Below are 19,014 nucleotides of genomic sequence, written 5' to 3' on the forward strand. Positions count from 1 at the left end.
ACTACTTGAGCAACAGCTCTACTTCTAACTTTTTTTTTGTGGTTAATTAGATGGACTGGCTTTGAACTACAATCCTCAGATCTCAGTCTTCTGAGTAGCTAGGATTACAGCAATGAGGCACTGGTGCCTGGCAACAATTTTGATTTTACAAGTTTAAACATCTTGTCAGTTTATAAGCAACATCAGTAAAATTTATCGTTTGAAAAATAAAGAACACAGGTGTTTATTTATAGTTTTTTAAAAGTACAGAAGACAGTTTTCCTTATCACAACCTTTCTCTCTTTTTTTCTTTTTGTTAGTGGTGGGGCTTGAATTCTTTTTTTTCTTGCCATTGTTTTTTTTATTTATTTATTGTGAAAATACTGTACAGAGGGGTTACAATTACATGGATAGGATAACGGGCACATTTCTTATCAAGCATTGTTGCCTCCTCCTTTGTTTCCCCTTCCCATCCCTTCCGATACTCCCCCACTCCCGCCCTCCCCAGCTGATCCTCCCCCCCCACCAAAGTTGTAAAGTTCGTTTTTCGACATAACATCTTGTACATCTCATTGTTGCAATGGGTCCACCTGTATCCCTAGTTAAACGACTTGTTTTTTTCCCTTCCTCTCCACAAATTATATCAACATCAAATACAAAATGAAAGCAGGGGTTATACCGTGGGGGAGGGACATACAAAGCAACAAAGAAATCATTTTATAAATATGTTAGAAACAAATTTTTTTTTTTTTCTTTCATGGGGCTTGAATTCTGGCCCTGGGCACTGTCCCTCAGCTCTTCAGCTCAGCGCGAGCACTCTATCACTTGAGCCACAGCCCTACTTCTATCACAACCTTTCTCTAAAGTGCACACACACACATTCACACACACACACACACACACACACACACACACACACACACATTTAACACAGCGCTGGGTTGCTTTTTCCTAGATAATGGCCCCACATTTCAAATCATCTACAAATGCCCCAGAACTGGTAACCTAGACCCATTGAGAGCACCCAGAGTGTAAAAGTGACACAGGGTGGTGGAACAGCACTGGGTAAGAACCAAGAAGAATGCGATTCTTATCATAAAAAATACGGAGCTGACAGCACGTAGCCCAGGCCACCTCATGAGGAGACCAGCTGGTTCCCTGAAGTCAGGAGACCAATCAGATTGCCTTTCTCCTCTAACGGTTCGTTGTCACATGTCAAACTACTTTACTTGTGAAAACCTGTGAAAGACTCGGGACCCTTTACAAACATTTCTGAATCTCCAATTTCCTTTCATTGCAAGCAGGGCATCTGCTATGAGGCAGTTTTATTACACTGGTGATTAGCCGTCGTTGGATATACCATCAATCAAGCCACGGCCTGCAACTTCCCTCTCCATACATTCAGTCCATCATCAGAAACACTATGTGACCTCTTGCGGCACTGAAAATGTGCAAGGAAGCATAGTGGGAAGCACAAAGATGAAACACAGAAAATTGTCGGATAGGAAAGATTCCCCTCTCAAACAGTAGAAAAAATACACAAAAACAGCCCTATGAGGCGAGTGTTCGGCAAATCATGTAAAAGCTAGAGCATAATTTGAACTGAGTAAGTAATAATTCTGTCTCAGGTGTACTGAAAACACAAATAGAAATTCCATTTCTATCTTTTGCTACTAAATCACTATTATTGTGATTTTTAGTGTAGCAGTGTGTGTGTGTGTGTGTGTGTGTGTGTGTGTGTGTGTGTGTGTGTGTGTGTGTGCATGTTGTTTCTGGTTGTAAGAATAATAGGCATTCATTGTAGATCAGAGAATACGGTCATGAACTACTCTGCCCAGATTGTTTATTGGGATGTTGGTCTCATGGACTTTTGCCCAGTTGGGTCTCAAATTGCAGTCCTCCCTGTGCCCACCTTCTGAGAATCTGGGATTATAGACATGAGCCACTATACACAGATCTTCATTTAACTCAGATACCAGGCTATTAGAAAAATCTAGGTTTTCTTCCTTGACAAAAGACACGGTGTCTTTTGTCATAAAAACCGGGTACAAGGTAGCCTGGCTAGGCACCAGGGGGTTTTGGGAAAGGAAAGAAGAGCCATTCTTTGCTACCAGGCAGGAATAGCCTCCTAACCCTCTGGAGTGCAATGGGGTAGGAAGCACTTTGAATGAATCTGCAGGAAACAGTATAATAATACCAGGTAGGGACTGTGAGGCAGCTCCTGCAGGAAGGTGGCCACTAAGCAAAGCTTTAAAGCATGATTAGGAGTTACATTTAGTTTTAAACCACAGTTTATGTTAGAATTCTCCAATCACTTAGAAATAAAACATTAGTTTTCATTGTTTTATTGCTCATTTGGGGTCATCTTCAATTCTAACACCTTGATCATAGGCCCCATTTTAATTTTTGTTTTACCCTGAAAGTATGAGAACAATCATCTTAAATATGTGATAAACATGAGATACAATCTCCTCCCCAGAGATTCTGGTATTCTATATAAATACCTTATTCTGTGTCTTAGGTACCTTTCTAATGAGCATGTTCAGGAGCTGTTTTCCTAGTGTAAAGATGTAAAGATGTTCTGATCATTTGCTTTTCAATAAAAGTTTTCTGTTATCAGAATGTTTTCGAGGCCTAATGGAAAAAAGAGGAAGAAATATACCCTTTCCACTAGGAATAAAAAAGTTGTACTAGAGGAAAACACAGGGAAAATACTTCAAGATCAAGGCACAGGCTTGTTAAAAAGATTTAACAAGCCTGTAGTAGCTCAGGAAATAACAGCAAGAATTGACAGCTAGGATGGAATCAAATGAAAAGGTGTCTGCACATCAAAGAAAACCATCTACAGAATGGGAGAAAAATGTTTTCCAGCTTTCAATATGATAAGAGAATAATATATAGCATATAAAAAGAACTTAAGATGTTAAGCAACTAGAGAATAAATAATGCAATTAATAAGCAGACAAATGAATTGATTCGACAGTTTTCAAATAAAATTATGGCCTTTGCAGGAACACAGATGAAACTGGTGATCAACCTGTTAAGTAAAATTGGTGAGACTAGCAAAGAAAAAAGCACATGGAAGTTTAGATACATGTAACTTAGATCCTCCCAAAGGATCTACATTTCAATAGAAAAAGTAAAAAAAAAGGAACTGTCTGGAGCCAAACTAGTGGGAGGTGAGTGGGTGGGTGGAAAAGGTTATAGAGGTGGGAGATAATCTCATGGAAATACATTGTACACACGTATGAAAAGTTCATAGGAAGTCCATTTTATAAAACTAGCAAGAGGCAGGAGGATGAAAGTGATAAATGGGGTGAAGTGATCAAGTACACTATATGCATATATGGAGGTAATACTATATACAATTAATATACAACAATAAAAACAACAAAAGGAATAAAAAGCTTCTTTTCAGATGAATTTTTTTTTTTTTTTGGCCGGTCGTGGGGCCTGAACTCTGGGCCTGGGCGCTGTCCCTCAGCTCTTCAGCTCAAGGCTAGCGCTCTACCACTTGAGCCACAGCACCACTTCCGGCTTTTTTTCTTTTTGCTTATGTGGTGCTGAGGAATTGAACCCAGGGCCTCGAGCATGCAAGGCAAGCGCTCTACCACTGAGCCACCTTCCCAGCCTCAGATGAATTTTATAGACAAGCACACGCTGTATATGACCAGGAAAATCATACTGTCTGAATTTAATGTGGATTAATTTCTATTTACGTAGCATACCTTCTTGTGTGCATTTTGTGGTTTTCATTTTATCTCCTTGTCTCTGTTGTTAATCCCAGTTTAAGGTATTCACTACTTACACCCATATTTATGCTGCTTCTTTGATAAGAAGGACACAACTTCCGGTTTATATTTAGAGATTTGGGCAGGGATGGAGAAAGAGTGCTATATGAAACTCAGAATATAGAGTCAAAATTTAATAAAAGGTGGGCATAAAGGTATTACTAGTTCTGTGAACTTATATAATATAAGTATAATAATATGTGCTTCCCCTGAGAGTGGGAAGAGCAACTGTCCTCTAGCAATCCCAACTTGCTTCTGGATTAGTAACAAACAAAGCTTTGTTATAAGATATGTTGGAGCGGGACATGCGTTGCTGGGGAGTGAGCACCGGGAATGGGTTCACTGAGCAGAAGCAGTGACTCCGAACATGGGATCAGAAGTCAGAACACTGGAGATGGGAGATGACATTGTCATCAGAGCAGCTGGGGGTAAAGTACGGCTCTGAGTGGCAATTCCACTCCTCACATCCAGGAAGCTGCATGGAGGATGACCACATCTTCCTAAGACAGATGGAACTAGAGACATTAAAAGGCACCCCTACCAGTCTCTTTTCTACAAGCACATGGAAGGGTAGGTGTTCTCTGTCAGTGAGTCCTTCTTGCCATCCTTATCATTTTCAGTTCTCTGAGCCTTCCCAGTGGTTATTTATATAGTTTCCTTTGCGGCAGGTGAACTGATCAAGTGTTTTGTGCTTCACAGAAAGCGTGTGCTGGTGTTCATGCAGCGGACAGTGCCTAGGGTTTTCCTAGCTTTCACCCTGGGTAAATCCTAGTCTTGTGCTATCCTGAACAACAAGAACACCCCAAGGCTGTTCCTCAGCCCAGCAAGCTCCAAAACCTGGGTCAACACACGTTGACAGTGACGGCTTTTCTCAGTGGTAGAATTAAATTGACAAAAGCTATGAAACCAATAAAAAAGAACAGCAAGTCCTCATCTAGTTTAAAATAAGGAGTTACAAACTAGGGAAAAACTAAATTCAAAAACCGGTACCACTGGAAGGTTCTTTCCTGGTAGCCAGGATGTATGGGAAATAGTTGCCAATTAAAGGGACATTTGTGACAGTGTTTTGCAGAGCATAAGTAACCATAACAAGCATTTTAAGAAGCAATATTTAATGAACTTTATAGGCACCAATGCAACCAAGAGTTAAAAGAATGCAGAAGAGCGGTTTATAGTTCTATGGCTCAATGATGAGAGGAAATGTAAAATGTCGGAATTTTATAGGTTAATATTATTAATGAAAATGTAAGCATGCATATTTTAATGAAGACTCCCATCTGTAATCACATATTGGCTTAATTCCTTTAGCCTATGGGTTAGTGGCTGTATTTTTTTTTTTGTTTCATCTATTTTGGCTGTATTTAAAAGAAAAGAGAAGGCCGTAGGCTGTGACTTATAAGATACTGCCATTTGTAAAAGACAGATAATCCAGGAGAATCCAGTTACGCTGCTGTTTAACTCATAATGACTTGTATGCTAGGGATCTGCAAAGGGATAAACTCCCAGAAGGGAGATGCTACACAATTCTAAGCCACCTGGATACTAGCAGGTTTTCCCCAAGGATGAGTTACCCTTAATTTCTATGGTATTTTTCTAAGATGCTAAAAAACAGACCCAGCTGTGGACTAGAACGAGATGGTGAAAACCATGTGCATTTTGATTCACAGGACCTGGAAAATTATGGTTGAGATAGGAGTCTTGAAAATGTTTTTTCTGTTTGTTTCTAATTTTAGCCAACTTTTATCCTGATAGGATTTTTTTGGTTCATATTTAGAGATAATTACAGTTTTTCATCTTGAATATTGCTAATGCTAGGGGCAAACCCACACATCTAATAAATAAACTTGAGCTTTCCTTTTTATGTTCCCTCACAAGGGAAAATCACTAACAGCTTTTCCTTGCACAGCTTACTTCAATTAGTTCTTATTTCACTACACTATTTATAAGACTTGCCTCAAGCAAACGTGTGAATGGTTCCTCATGTTGCTGATACTCAGGTATTAAGAAATGAAGAAAGCAGAACAGTGGTCCATTAAACAGGGTTGTTCTGTAACCCAGAAAGGTGAGACTTAACATGAAGGTAGAATAGTGACCTTATTTCTTCATTTAGTTCTTTGCCTTTATGGCAGAGAGAACTTGTGAGAGAAAAGAGAAAAGAGAGAGAGAGAGAGAGAGAGGGGTATAATAGTTGCCTAAGTAAAAACAACAACACTGATGCCTTATAGAGAAAGGGGAGCTTCTAGTTGAAAAATTAATATACACTAGCAAGAATGTCTAAATTCAGCACATTTGTCAACACAAAGAAGGGTCTGGTGCTTCACTTTGCTTACTCTGCCCTAAGTTCCTCATGACACTGCTGCTAGTAGAGTTGAAGAGTCTTCATTTGTAGATGTGATTCAAGTCAGATTTTTCTCCCCTTGTACTGGGGCTTGAACTAAGGGCCGATGCACTGTCCCTGAGCCTCTTTGTGCTCAAGGTTAGCACTCTAACACTTGAGCCACAGTGCTACTTCTGGCTTTTGCTGAATAGTTTATTGGAGATAAGAGTCTCACAGACTTTTCTACCTGGGCTGGCTTTAAACTGATCCTCAGATCTCGGCCTCCTGAGTAGCGAATATTATGGGTGTGAGCTACTGGTGCCAGGCTTCAAGTTAGGTTTTACGGACTCTTTTAGAGCTTAGGCTTCATTTGACTTCATTAGACTTAGACATCATTTAGAGTTTAGACTTAAATTTTTTCTCTCTCTAGCTTTCTCTCTTTCTCTCTGGTTTTCAGGATGACTTTCACCCAGTGTATCATTTTTCATTATGTATTTGAAGATTAGCTCCAAGTACTTACTGGGTTGAGTACCACAGTGAAGAAAAGTTCACCTCCTTGGATGCTCTTGTCCAGCTCCCTTGGACCCCCTGGGTATTCTTTGTAGAAAATGGTGTGAGTGAAAAGTCCACAGGTCTGTCTTGGAAGAACCTGGAGGAAAATGCCCGTGGAAGGAGAAGAGCTCTTTAAATTACTCAGTTGAACTAAGTGTTTCACTTTTGTCCTCATGAAAAGTGATATAATTGAACTCTAACCAGGGCCTGGAAACATTCTGGGAAAGATAGGATAATATTGATGGAACCATGAGGAAAGTTAAAGAAATATTTAAAACTAAAATATACTTCGCATTATTTTAGCTACTTTTCTATTTCAAATGTAAAGGTCAGTACTTCTACTATAAAGCCTAATATACATTAGCTTCTTAACAAATAAAAAGGAACAAACCATTCCAAATAGTTCAATTGTTGGTGTTACATTATAATCCCTGTAGGCAAATATGTAAAGGATGACACTTTCTGCTGTATTCTGCACATGCATTGGAAAAGGATGTCAACTGTTAATGTGCTGCTTTGGAAATGACATTTTAAATTAGAACAAATAACCTGAAACACAAATCATAGCATCTGCTCTAGTTTGAAAAGATTACCACAGAGTGTCGTGAGTGACCAAAATTCTAGGTGTGAAGCTTGCCAGTTCTAAAATAAGAGGTTAACCATTTGGTTAGCAACTATTTGAAAGTGTCATAAGCAGAATGATAAATGCTGGCGATTATCTGTCTCTGTTATACATTATTTTTATTTTCAAAGTTGTACAGATTTCCTGATAAAAGTCCAAGTGCAATGATAGATCACAAGGTGAGGCTATGTGAGCTGGAACAGTTTTTCATTAAATCTAATAGGAGGATCTCAGGATGATCTGTGTTTATCTCTATACATTTAAAGTGCAGAAAATCAATGAACATATTTTGGAGAGTTTTAAGTTGTGCACCATCTTACCTGAGCAGGTGCTGTGCTTCTGCTCCTAAACAAGCTGCCTCCTACTGTCTTGACTCTAAAAACATATTTAGTTCAGAAAACACTGCTTAAGACTTCCTGTATTTTGCATTCCTTTTCAAATATACTAGGATTTTGTTGTTGCTTTTAGTTTGACTTTTTATTTAACCCAGTTCCTGAAAAGTTTTCTTAGGCAACATAATTCCCAGCTCAATATATTGCTGAATAAATCAAGCTTCTATTTCCTATTTACTTTTGTAAACTTGTTAAAATTTTACCTTGTTCATATCTCTGTGTGTTATATCTAAGTCTCTATATGACTTATAGCTCCCCTTTATCTTGAAGCACTTGGAAGACTGTTAGTTTAAATAAAAAAGTATTAACTCTGGTGATGTTTACATTTGCAAGCATTCTTCACTATCAAATACTATGCACAAAATTAACAACAAAAAAGGGATAAGAGAAACATGCTAAATGAGAATATATTTTTTCTAGCAATCCTTGGAAATGGCATTTCTGGGAAAGTAAACTTGTTTTGTTTTTTGTTTTGGGCCCAGTCGTGGGGCCTGAACTCTAGGCCTGGGCACTTTCCCTCAGCTCTTCAGCTCAAGGCTAGCACTCTACCACTTGAGCCACAGCGCCACTTCCGGCTTTTTTCTTATGTGGTGCTGAGGAATCGAACCCAGGGCCTTGAGCATGCAAGGCAAGTGCTCTACCACTGAGCCACCTTCCCCAGCCCATTGGAAAGTAAACTTGAATGTAATAGTCCTTCAACCATTTATCAGATACTTATTCCAATCTTGATGCCTGTCCAAGGGGAGAATGTTTTCTTTTCAAAAATATTTTTGTCGGCCTATATTGATCCTACAAAGAGGTTTAGTTGTGTTGTTTCCATGCATACATATAATGTACTTTGAATATATTCACTTTTACTTGAAGGAGTTAAATCAGTGTAAGGAGAGATATTCAAAAGTGAAGCGAGAAAATGCCCAAATCTGATTAAATGCTCGGTTAGTGCAGCATTATAAAAATGTGTGACTATAAGTAAATCACTCGTTGGATTCAGTTTGAGTTCTTGCTTGGAAAATTATGCAAGACCTAAAGAGCTCTCCATGCGCCTTGTTTGCCCAGCGAGTTCTATTTTCAATGGCAAAAGAAGTGAAAAATATTGAGATTTGTCTCTTCTGTGAATTATTTGAATTGGAGCATGGTGAAGACTCTGCAACTCTAGGAAGGGTCGTCCCTGCAGTGATTCAGGGAGTCTGAGCACCACCAGAACTCCTGGGAACACAATGGCCCCCACAGGAGGGTAAGGAGGTTCTCAGGATGCGATGATGGTTCTTGGCAATGGCACAGGAAGCCCAGCATATTCCTTGAAACAGCCCTCTTGTGCTAGAGCAGGAGTAAGAGACCTTTACCACATATTTGGCTAGCCTGTAGATATCTTCTAGAAAGGTATCCTATAGATCTGGTTCTGGGAGTGTAATACCATCAGATTCGAACCTAAGAGACACTGATGGAAACTTTACAGCCACTGACAACTCCCAGTGGGGAGATGGTTATGAGAGCCTTAGTGAATAGATAGGAATCCTATGGTATCTTAAGCCAGACTCCTCTAACTAAAAACAGGCAAAGGTCCCAACATTATTTCTGATCAGTAGAGACCATGAGAGGGTGGGGGGAGGAGGCGACTGCCTGCAGAGTTAATGACAGGTTTTGCCAGTGGGCAGCTGCGTTGGTCACAGTAAGTGGGGAGCATGCATAGTCTTGCTGAGAGGTTGTTGGGTCTCTCCACACATGTTTAACAACCAGGATTAAGTACAGCTCTGGTTCCCATTAGCTCCTTATGGGATGAAGATAAACACTGTCTATTTGATTTGAAAGTGCAAGACTCAGCTTAAAGTTCAAGAACTTTGAACTTGTTTAGTTTTTGTGTGCCTAGAGGAGTACAGGAATTCAGAAGAGAGTAAAATCACCGTGGGCCTCAGACTGGCACAGAGCTCATGTATATTAGTATTCTTTTGGGGGAACTGTAAGACATGGCGCTTGATGCTGAAGTAGAAAGAGGCAGAAAGTCAAGGTAGCAGAGTGGCACAGGCCTGAGGAGCAGTCCTGTTGTGGGCCTCCTGGGCTGGATGAGTCTAAGTTGCACGGGGATAGGAAGATACAAAAGAGGATGCAAGCCAGAGTGATTGAGGTATTTGGCAGTGTGGAAACTACTAGAACTCATAAGGCTGAGGAAGGGCAAGTGAGGTCTGTCTGCAGTGCTAATGCTTCAACTACAGAACTGAATTAGGAATTGAGGAATCAATGAGTTTCTGTTAAAGGCTTTTGAGTTTGATTTCTGGAGTTTGCTTCATCTCAAACAGCAAACTATGCATTGACCTAAAATTTACTCCTCAGGTACTGGCCCTATTTTTGCTACAGTCTCTCACTAAGAGAGTGTGTTGGCTCCTGTGGTCTGCTTTGTATCTTTCTTTGGATGGCTGCTTGTTCTGTTCTCTCTCCTTTTGAATAATCCATGGCCTACCAGACATTTCTCACTTGGAAACTCTCACCCAGGTGACCACACATCCAACTTTTCTATGCGAAAGTGGAACCAGGGAGACAATTCCATCAAAACAGGATCTGTTAGGGGCCTGTTATTAGCTACAAAATTCATGTATTTAAAATACAGACAAAATGTGTTTTCAGAAAGGAAGAAATGAGCATATCTCAAGAGATATAACTCAGCAAGTTTCCTGGCCATAAGAAACAGAGACAAAACAAAACAACATTGAATAAAATCATTTTAGAGACTTAACTTCACTATCCTAAAACTTCTTATGAGTTCTTAATGACAGAAGACCACTGAGTGCTTTTAAATTATGAGACAAGTCAGGTCTTTTAAACTCTGGTCGGAACCCTGGCAGTTTGAGGCATGGTAAATTTATTTTCAGGGCAGAGGAAGGGCAGACTCATAAAATGTGGCTATTATATTCACAACTAGCATTTATAATATCTTTTCTTAAATTGAGGGACAAGTCAAGATGTGAATTGATCTAAGATGAATGTCATTACCCACTCTAATTTTTGTAGACCTCAGGATATTGTCTGAAAAAAGTCCCTTTTGCCTAATTCTTTTCTTTTTTTTTTTGGGTCTGGTTGTGGGACCTGAACTCTGGGCCTGGATGCTGTCCCTCAGCTCTTCAGCTCAAGGCTAGCGCTCTACCACTTGAGCCACAGCGCCACTTCCGGCTTTTTTCTTTTTGCTTATGTGGTGCTGAGGAATCGAACCCAGGGCCTCCTGCATGCAAGGCAAGCGCTCTATCACTGAGCCACCTTCCCAGCCCCACTTATGCCTAATTCTTAAGGGTAGACATCTGTTCAAAAGTATCAGTCTGATTCAAAGTTTCAAGTGGCTCATTGCCTAGTGATTTTTGGGTTGTTTCTTCCTTGGGTGTGAGTCTAAATTAGTCCATTCCTAACTTCCCAGGTACCTCCCTTGGATTTTATGACTTGGAGGAAAAATACTAAAGTTTAATGACTTACTTTGGGAGGTCTCACAAACTATTAGGCAGTAATATTTTGGCAATATTTGTTAATCACCATAGTAGAACAAAACAAAACAAAACCCAACAGAAGCCCTGGAGAGAATTAGTCAATGGATAGTAATCATCTAATTAACATTATCTATCATTACTGTCTATTATTATCTGTTAATGATTATTCAGGTCTTCCATGTGGCTTCTTGCTGCGTAGCTTAATTTTTATTTTTTAGCTTGCTGTGTAAGAAGAAAAGCATGGTTTGTCTTACAAAAGGGCAGCATAGTTAATGGAGTTGGCATTAGTTTTACATACTATGTCATACTGTGTGGTTTTTTTTTTGGGGGGGGGAGAAATAGTGACTTCTAAAATCACCTGCAAATTCATTGTAATGTTTCCCCAATTTAATGTCAGGAATATATACTGGTTTTTTTTTTTCTGTAAGTTGTGGGGCTTGAACTCTGGGCCTGGGCTCTGTCCCTCAGCAATTCAGCTCAAGTGAGTGCTCTACCACTTAAGCCACAGCTCTACTTCAGATTTTCTGGTGGTTAATTGAAGATAGGCATCTCATGGACTTTCCTGCCTGGGGTTGCTTTGAACTGCTATCCTCATATCTCAGCCTCCTGAGTAGCTAGTATTACAAATGTGAGTCACTGATGCCTGGCTATATACCATTTTATAAGTTGCATTTGCAGAACTGTGAAGAAGTGACTTTAAAGAGAACATCCTTCCCTTAGAAAGAGCAAATGCATGTGCTGTTAGAGGCGCTTTCACCACAGTTTGATTTTTAGAAAAATATTATCGCTAGGTAGCTGTACCCAGGGGTATCAGTTCAATCTATCAGTTTGTGAATACAATGCATCTTGCTCAATGTCACCCCTTCCGGCATTCTTCCCCATGGTTGGTCTCTCTCTCCTTCCTGTCCTGGGGAATTAGTGGCAGGCTCTGTGTTGGGCAGCAGACTCACCATGATGTTTTTGTGGATGAAGCCCCTCCGGTATCTGGCTGGTTTCAGGTGTGGGTATTCCTCTGTGCTGGTGATTTTAATATTCCAGACCTTCTTCCAGGCCTCATAAAGCTGAACGTGCACAGGGTAGACGCCTGAGTGGTGGGGGGCCACTGCATAGCCCATGTCAGTGGGAATGCCGTGTTCCTAAGACCAAGCAGACCATGATGAGCCAGGGCCAAGATTTGTGTCTAATCTGGTTCTTACCACAGCATTTTGAAATATACTCTAAATAAATGTACTCAAATACATCACTGCGTATTAAAAATAGGAGTGGTAGACATGTAGACCTCTAGACAGCATGAAGTCAGGCAACTCTTTTACCAGTTTTGATCTTGTTGTAGGTGGGTTTGATAGGTGACAGGTCAGACACATCTTTGTGTTTATTATTGTTCTCAATTTCCTCCCTCCCTCTCTCCTCCCTTGCTTCCTTCCTTCGTTTGTTCCTTCCTTCCTTCCTTCCCTTTCCTTTCTTCCCATTCCCTTCCCTCTCCCTCCTTCAGCCTTCCCTCCCTCCTCTTTTTTATTTCCTTTATTCCCTCATTTTCTTCCTCCTATTTCCTTCTTCCCCTTCCCTTCCCTTCCTTCCTCTTCCCCTCCCCCCCATTCCCTTTCCTTCCCTTCCCCTCCCCTCCCCTCCCCTTCCTTCTCTTTCCCTCCCTTTGAGCCACAATACTAGCCCAGTTTCTTGCTGGTTATTTAGGATATAGAGTCAGTCAGACTTTTCTGCCCTCACTGGCTTTAAAGTTGCAGTCCTTTAGATCTCAGTTTCCTGAGTAGTTAGGATTACAGGTGTGAGCTTGGGCACCTGGCTCTTGCTCACAGTGCCAACAATTTAAATAACAAATGCTTGTTACAAACAGTATTGAGCATTCTCCATAGAGCAAAAGTCAAGAATTAGAACAGTGACTCTTTCAAGTTCACCAGTCCTGCTCAAAGGATTTTCTTTTGTTGGCTGAAGTTTCTGCAGTGCTTGTCCCCTAGTATGTGGGTCAGTAATTGTCTTCTGAGACATCAGAACAAAGTAGAAAGTCGAAAATTACATAGAGTAGTTTTTTTGGAAATAGACCCATAACAACAGCAGAATATACTATAAGAACCAAATAATCTGGAAAATTAGATGACTTGAAATCTGATGTTTATACATAAAATGGGTCCATTTTTAAAAGGTTTTATTGGGCACTGGTGGATCACGTCTGTAATCCTACCAACTTGGGATTCTAAGGTCCAGTGGATCACTGATAAAAGTCAGAGTCCATCTGCAAATATAACCAGCCAAAAGCCAACTGAAAGCATGGCTTGAGGAGTAGAATTCTGGCTGAGCAAGCAGGAAGCTCCCATTTCAAACCTAGAAATGCTCAGTCCCAATAAAGGGATCTCAGAATCACACATGCACAACAGTGCAGTCATATGTCATAATGTTTCTTATTCTCGTGGTCCTCCTTAGGTTATTTTCGATACCCAAACGAAATCTAAAGTGAAACCGGATAATTTCCTTAGGTTATTTTCAAAACCCAAACGAAATCTAAAGTAAACTGGATAATTTTGAAGGGGTTTGGGACAATTTTGCATCATGGTAAACTGTGTTCTGCTTGAGGTGGTTCCTGAGCCCTGACTGGATTGCTGTAGGGCACAGAGGGAGGGTACACAGGCAGAAATGATGAACCATGGTTCAGTTTTTGTGGGCACAGACATTATTTTTCTCCTGAATGAGTCTTAATTTATTTTCTGTATTTTTAATTACTTGATAGTCTTCAAAGGTTCCACTTAAGTAGATTTCCTTTGAATTAGTCATACTTGTCTGCTTGCCATGGACCAATGTCACACACAGAGAACCATAGTATGAGGCTGCTAAGGGAGTGAGCTGTGGAAATGTGCTACAAACAGATGAGCAAAGAGCAAAAGACATGCAGTAAGCTTTGTCCCTCCACCAAAATACTAACTAAAAGGGGAAGGAAGTATGCAACGCACCCAAACACAGAAGAAAAGCAGAGTTCCTTCAGCTCCTGTCAGATTCCTTCCGGTGACACAAAAGCCCCTCAAAAACTGATCCCAACCTGACACACATAGCCTGATCTCCTATGGCATCCACCATTCCTTTCCCATTTCCTTAGGACTGCCACCATGTCTTTGCTGTACATTGGACACATTATGCCCCCTCCACTGGAAAGTCTCCTCTCTCTTGGTCATTGCTCAATGCTTGGTTCACTTGGAGATGAGGATTCTAGTAGTGAGAGCCATGTATGGCTGCCATGAGGAGGACGATATGATATGGGGTCCCACAGGTAGAGTGAGTCACACCCGGGTTAATGAAGGCTGGGAAGAAGCGATTGGTGTTCATTTCATCTACAACCCATGTAGACATTTCCTTCACTGTGCAACTCTTAGTCCTTTACTCTATCACTAAACCTGAGCTGAAATGTCTCCTTGTCTATATTAGTTTTTAAAAACTCAAAGCAATTTTGTTTTGGTCAGTCGTAGTATTTGAACCTAGGGCCTAGGGATTGTTCCTGAGTATTTTTGCTCAAGGCTACCACCTTATGCTACAGCTCCACTTCTGGTTTTCTGGTGGTTGATTGGAGTTAAGAGTCTCACAGACTTTCCTGCCTAGAATATCATCAAAATGTGATTCTCAGATCTCAGTCTCTTGAGTAGCTAGGATTAAAGGCTTGAAGCCACCAGCATCTGGCCGAAAGCAATTTTTCAATTACAACCTGGTATATTAACACATAATTATTGTCAACAAAGGTCTGTACAGGATTAATTAAAGCAATTTAAAAGTAAGGATGTGATGATACAAACCAGATGAAAATGAATTTCAATCAAAGATTTTTTTGACAAGAAAAAAAAACTGCCACAAGTTTAAAACTTTTTGAAGAGCCTGGGATGAAAGCAAGGATGGAATCACTGTAAACAGGGCAACTTTATAAGAAATCATGTTGATTAAGAGCTCAAGACTGGTGGCTCACGCCTGTAATCCTAGCTACTCAGGAGGCTGAGATCTGAGAATTGTAGTTTCAAGACACTTGAGCAGGAAAGTCTGTGAAACTCTTATCTCCAATTAATTATACAAAAAAGCCAGAAGTAGAGCTGTGGCTCAAGTGATAGAGTGCTAGCTTTGCAAAAAGAGCTCAGGCATAGCTCCCAGGCCCAGTTTATGCCAAGATTGGCAAAAATAGAACAAAAAAATGCTCAGAACAGTTATAAGTGCCTGCAAGTAACCTGCTAGGTGTTCAGGAACCCTGTCTTAATAATAAAAGAGTCTCCCTTGTTTGGAGTTGCCAAACAGTATTTGGTAAGCAATATACACAGTTGATATTTTTCCTTGTGGCTTTCAGTAGTAGAGTTTCATGAGCTGTTTGGGTGCCAGTGCAGTGTGGCACAGTGGTAGAAAAGTTCCCTCTTGGACTCAGACACATCTGGCCATTTCACCCATTAACATCAGTGTGATGTATGGCAAAAGGCTTGCTGCATGCTCTGTTCTTAAAATGCTGGTCAGTAGGGCACTTAGTACAAAGGGGTAAGAGTAATTAAATGATGTACTGAGCACAGTAGCTGTGGCTCCTGAGACATGCTACGCGGTTAGTGAACTTATTATTGCCCTTACTACCCTCCCCTCCCTTTGTTGCTTTTGTAAGCTATGTTACATTCGACTATGGATAGTTGACACTTATGTGCCACCCTTCCCTCTTTGCCAAAAGACATAGGAGACAGGTTCCCTACCCCCCTCCACTGTAGAAGATATACAAAAGACCAATAGATGCATGAAGAAATGTTCAACATCCTTAGCCATAATAGAAAGGCAAATCAAAACTACATTGAGAGTTCATTTCATGCCAGACCAAATGACTGTCATCAAGGAAACAAACAACACATATTGTGCCTGGACAGTGATTCTCCTATTTGTGCTTCTTATTGTAGCTGGGATAACAACGGGTCATCACATGCGGCTTCTTCTGTTGAGCTGTAGACTCACAGGTTTTCTGCCCAGGCTAGCCAGGAACCATGATCCTCCAGTTTTGAGTCTCCTAATATAGCTTGGGATGATAGGTGCATGCCACATGTTCAGCTATTGGTTAAGAAGAGGTCTCATGAGCTTTTTAACCAAAACTGGCCTTGAACAATGCTTTTTTGAGATCTCTGTTTCCTAAATAGCTAGGATTATAGGTATGAGCCACCAGCATGTTTAAAAGAGGATTGTAGCCTCTTTTAAAAGATTTTTGGATAAAGGCAACACAAATTTGCATTCCTAACATTGTATATGAATGAGAATACCTAAAAACCTATCATAGAAAAATTTAGACTATCATGTTCTGGAAGAGCTAGCTATACCTAGGTTCTTGGCTGACTATTCCCATCCAAGTCTTTCAATTTTAGATTAAGCACATATTGTTTTTCAATCTGTAGCAGAAAGTCTAAAATTAAAATTCTACTTTTAAAAAGTTTAACTTTCAATCAAAGGTCAATGAAAAACATAATGAAAGTAGCATCTTCACTCCAGGTACTCTGCATTCTGTTTTCCTAGTAAGAGAAGATATGGATCATAAAAGCTGAGGAGTATGGCTATGCTATTATAACATGTAAATTAAACACTCAGAGAACCAGTGGGGTTAGTCCATGTCTAATCTGAACTCTGAATCTCCATTTTCAGCCCTGGCCCCAGATCTGCTCTTCCTTTACGATTCTGATGTGTCATTAAATGACACAATCAGTTAACAACCAACCAGATGCTGTGCCAAAAAGACAGATGTTATTTTGACACTTCTTTTTCCTCATCCTTCCCTAATCTTACTCCAATAATGGCTTCCCATCAGTACTATTTCCAGTATGTATCTTAAATGTATCTGCTTCACTTTTCTCAACAGCATCATTGTAGACCAACACACTAACTTAACCCCAGGGCTTGTGAATATAGGTTTGTACTCTACAGTTTCCCCCCTTACCTTCTTGCATTCCATGCTCTACAAAGCAGACGAAGAACTGTTTTAAAGGCACAAACATAAACATATGAATCTCTATTCAAAAGAGATTTACATGGTTGCAAGGTGTTGGGGAGTCACACCTGTAATCCTAGCTACTCAGGAGACTGAGATCTGACGATGGTGGTTCAACGCTGGCCTGCGCAGGAAAGTCTGTGAGACTCTTATCTCCAGTGAACCACCAGAAACTGAAAGTAGTGCTGTGATTCAAAGTGGCAGAATGCTAGCCTTGAGTAAAAAAGCTCAAGCCCCTGACCGACAAAATATAAAATAAAAAGTAAAAAAAAAACCCAAACCCAGAATATTTCCATGTTTTTCCTTTGGACTTAGAATGCAAAATTCTAGCATGATCTTCATCCCTGCAGGTATGACCATTGCCTCTTAAATACAGCCTCATTCAAAGTCTTATCACCGCCCCGCCCCCTGCCCGCACATGTAGTCATGTTCATGTTTTCCTCCAGCTCCCTGAACTTGTTCCTACCTCAGTACCCTCTCATATGTGGTTTGTACCACCTTGGTGTGCTCCTGCTCTTCTCTTTTACCTGAGAAGATCTGTAGGCTATCCTGTCCAGCCTTCAAACAGCCTCTACTAACAAGCTTCGTGTACATCAAGCACATATTAAGACATCTCTTAGAGTGGCTTTCCTTTGTTTTTCATGGTAAACACCTATCTCTTTTACAATTAATTACCTAATATCTCTCTTCCATACTCAACAATAAGATGTATAAAGTTCTGGATTGGTTTACTCACTGCTAGCTACCTATGCTGGGCAGCAGCAAGCACCACTCTGAGAACAAGGGTGCAGACTTGAGCCTGACCATCTTCTTCCTTTTGTTTTCACTTTCTTAATTGTCTCAGTGAAACATCCAGCTTATCTGAAAAATGATCTTATGGGGGAAGTTTTAAAACATTTGTAATACCAAAAACCTCTTTGAAACTCTAGTGAAAATGAGAATTTCATTGCCACACAGACACATTTATTATTTTGGAATCATATGAGTTATGCAGTATAAAATGTAAAATGATAAGACCTTCTTAAATTATTCATATAGTTCCAGATAAACAATGTATAGATATTACAACTCATCCAGCTAAAAATCCTTAGAAAATTCCCCAAAAACGAAAAGAGAAAAAAATAGAATTCAAGTACTCCAGCAACATAATTAACTTCATTACTGAAGAAATCTTCATTTAGTACTCCTTTTGATAGTATTTCTTTATTTACACTCTTGCTAGCTATTCAGAATGGCACTTTACTTTTAATGTTCATCTCTATTTTAATCTTTCCAATAGAAGAACTTTTAATTTTCTGCTAATGACTGAAAGATCCGTTGCTTTTTTCCTCCATATTTCACAGATTAGCAAGTATGCAAACTGATGTAATTAAAAATCCCACAACGATGAGAAGTTAAACAGATCTGCTGCAATCTACACAGGGAAAAACATACTACGAGGCAATTTGCAAATACTACTAACTGCTTTCTCTCTCTCTCGTTCAGTTTGAATGTTTTATTTTGTCAGTATACAGAAGATCATGCTTTGGTTAACTGTTTCATGCTATTGAAAGTTTACATTTACAATTTACACGAGTTTAAAATAAAGCTTTTGTCTATTTGCATTTGATATTTTGGAGTTGTTTTCAAGAAAAACTTCATTTATTTTGACTTCAGATGGATTCCTTAAGAATGATGCCTATTTGAGATATTATTTCTACAAGAATACATTTACTTTCAGATGATGCCAATAGCATGGCAATATAGTCACTTGTAAAATGGAAGTCTGAACTTATCACTTGAAGTTACTTCTTTCTAAAAAAGAGTATATACAGTGTTGAATTAAGTAAATAATGAAGAAAGAATCTTATTATCTCCATATCCTAAGATAGCCAAACCCATGATACTTAAACGTTTTATCAGTGTATTAGG

The 19,014-nt window shown here is 39.8% G+C and overlaps 1 protein-coding gene across 1 annotated transcript in view; it reads right to left on the reverse strand.

The window, feature by feature from the left end:
- The window catches only part of Ndst3 (N-deacetylase and N-sulfotransferase 3), a 144,653-nt gene that overhangs the window by 50,004 nt on the left and 75,635 nt on the right, over nucleotides 1-19,014 (reverse strand). Inside the window, exons 5-6 of the mRNA XM_042697588.1 lie at nucleotides 12,071-12,256; nucleotides 6,608-6,736 (exon numbers count right to left, since the gene is read on the reverse strand). Of these exons, the coding sequence (XP_042553522.1) occupies nucleotides 6,608-6,736; nucleotides 12,071-12,256 (315 nt within the window). The remainder of the gene's footprint in view (nucleotides 1-6,607; nucleotides 6,737-12,070; nucleotides 12,257-19,014) is intronic.

The sequence above is a fragment of the Dipodomys spectabilis genome, unplaced genomic scaffold (assembly GCF_019054845.1).
Source record: "Dipodomys spectabilis isolate Male_0828 unplaced genomic scaffold, ASM1905484v1 ptg000225l, whole genome shotgun sequence".
Classification (NCBI taxonomy): Eukaryota; Metazoa; Chordata; class Mammalia; order Rodentia; family Heteromyidae; genus Dipodomys; species Dipodomys spectabilis.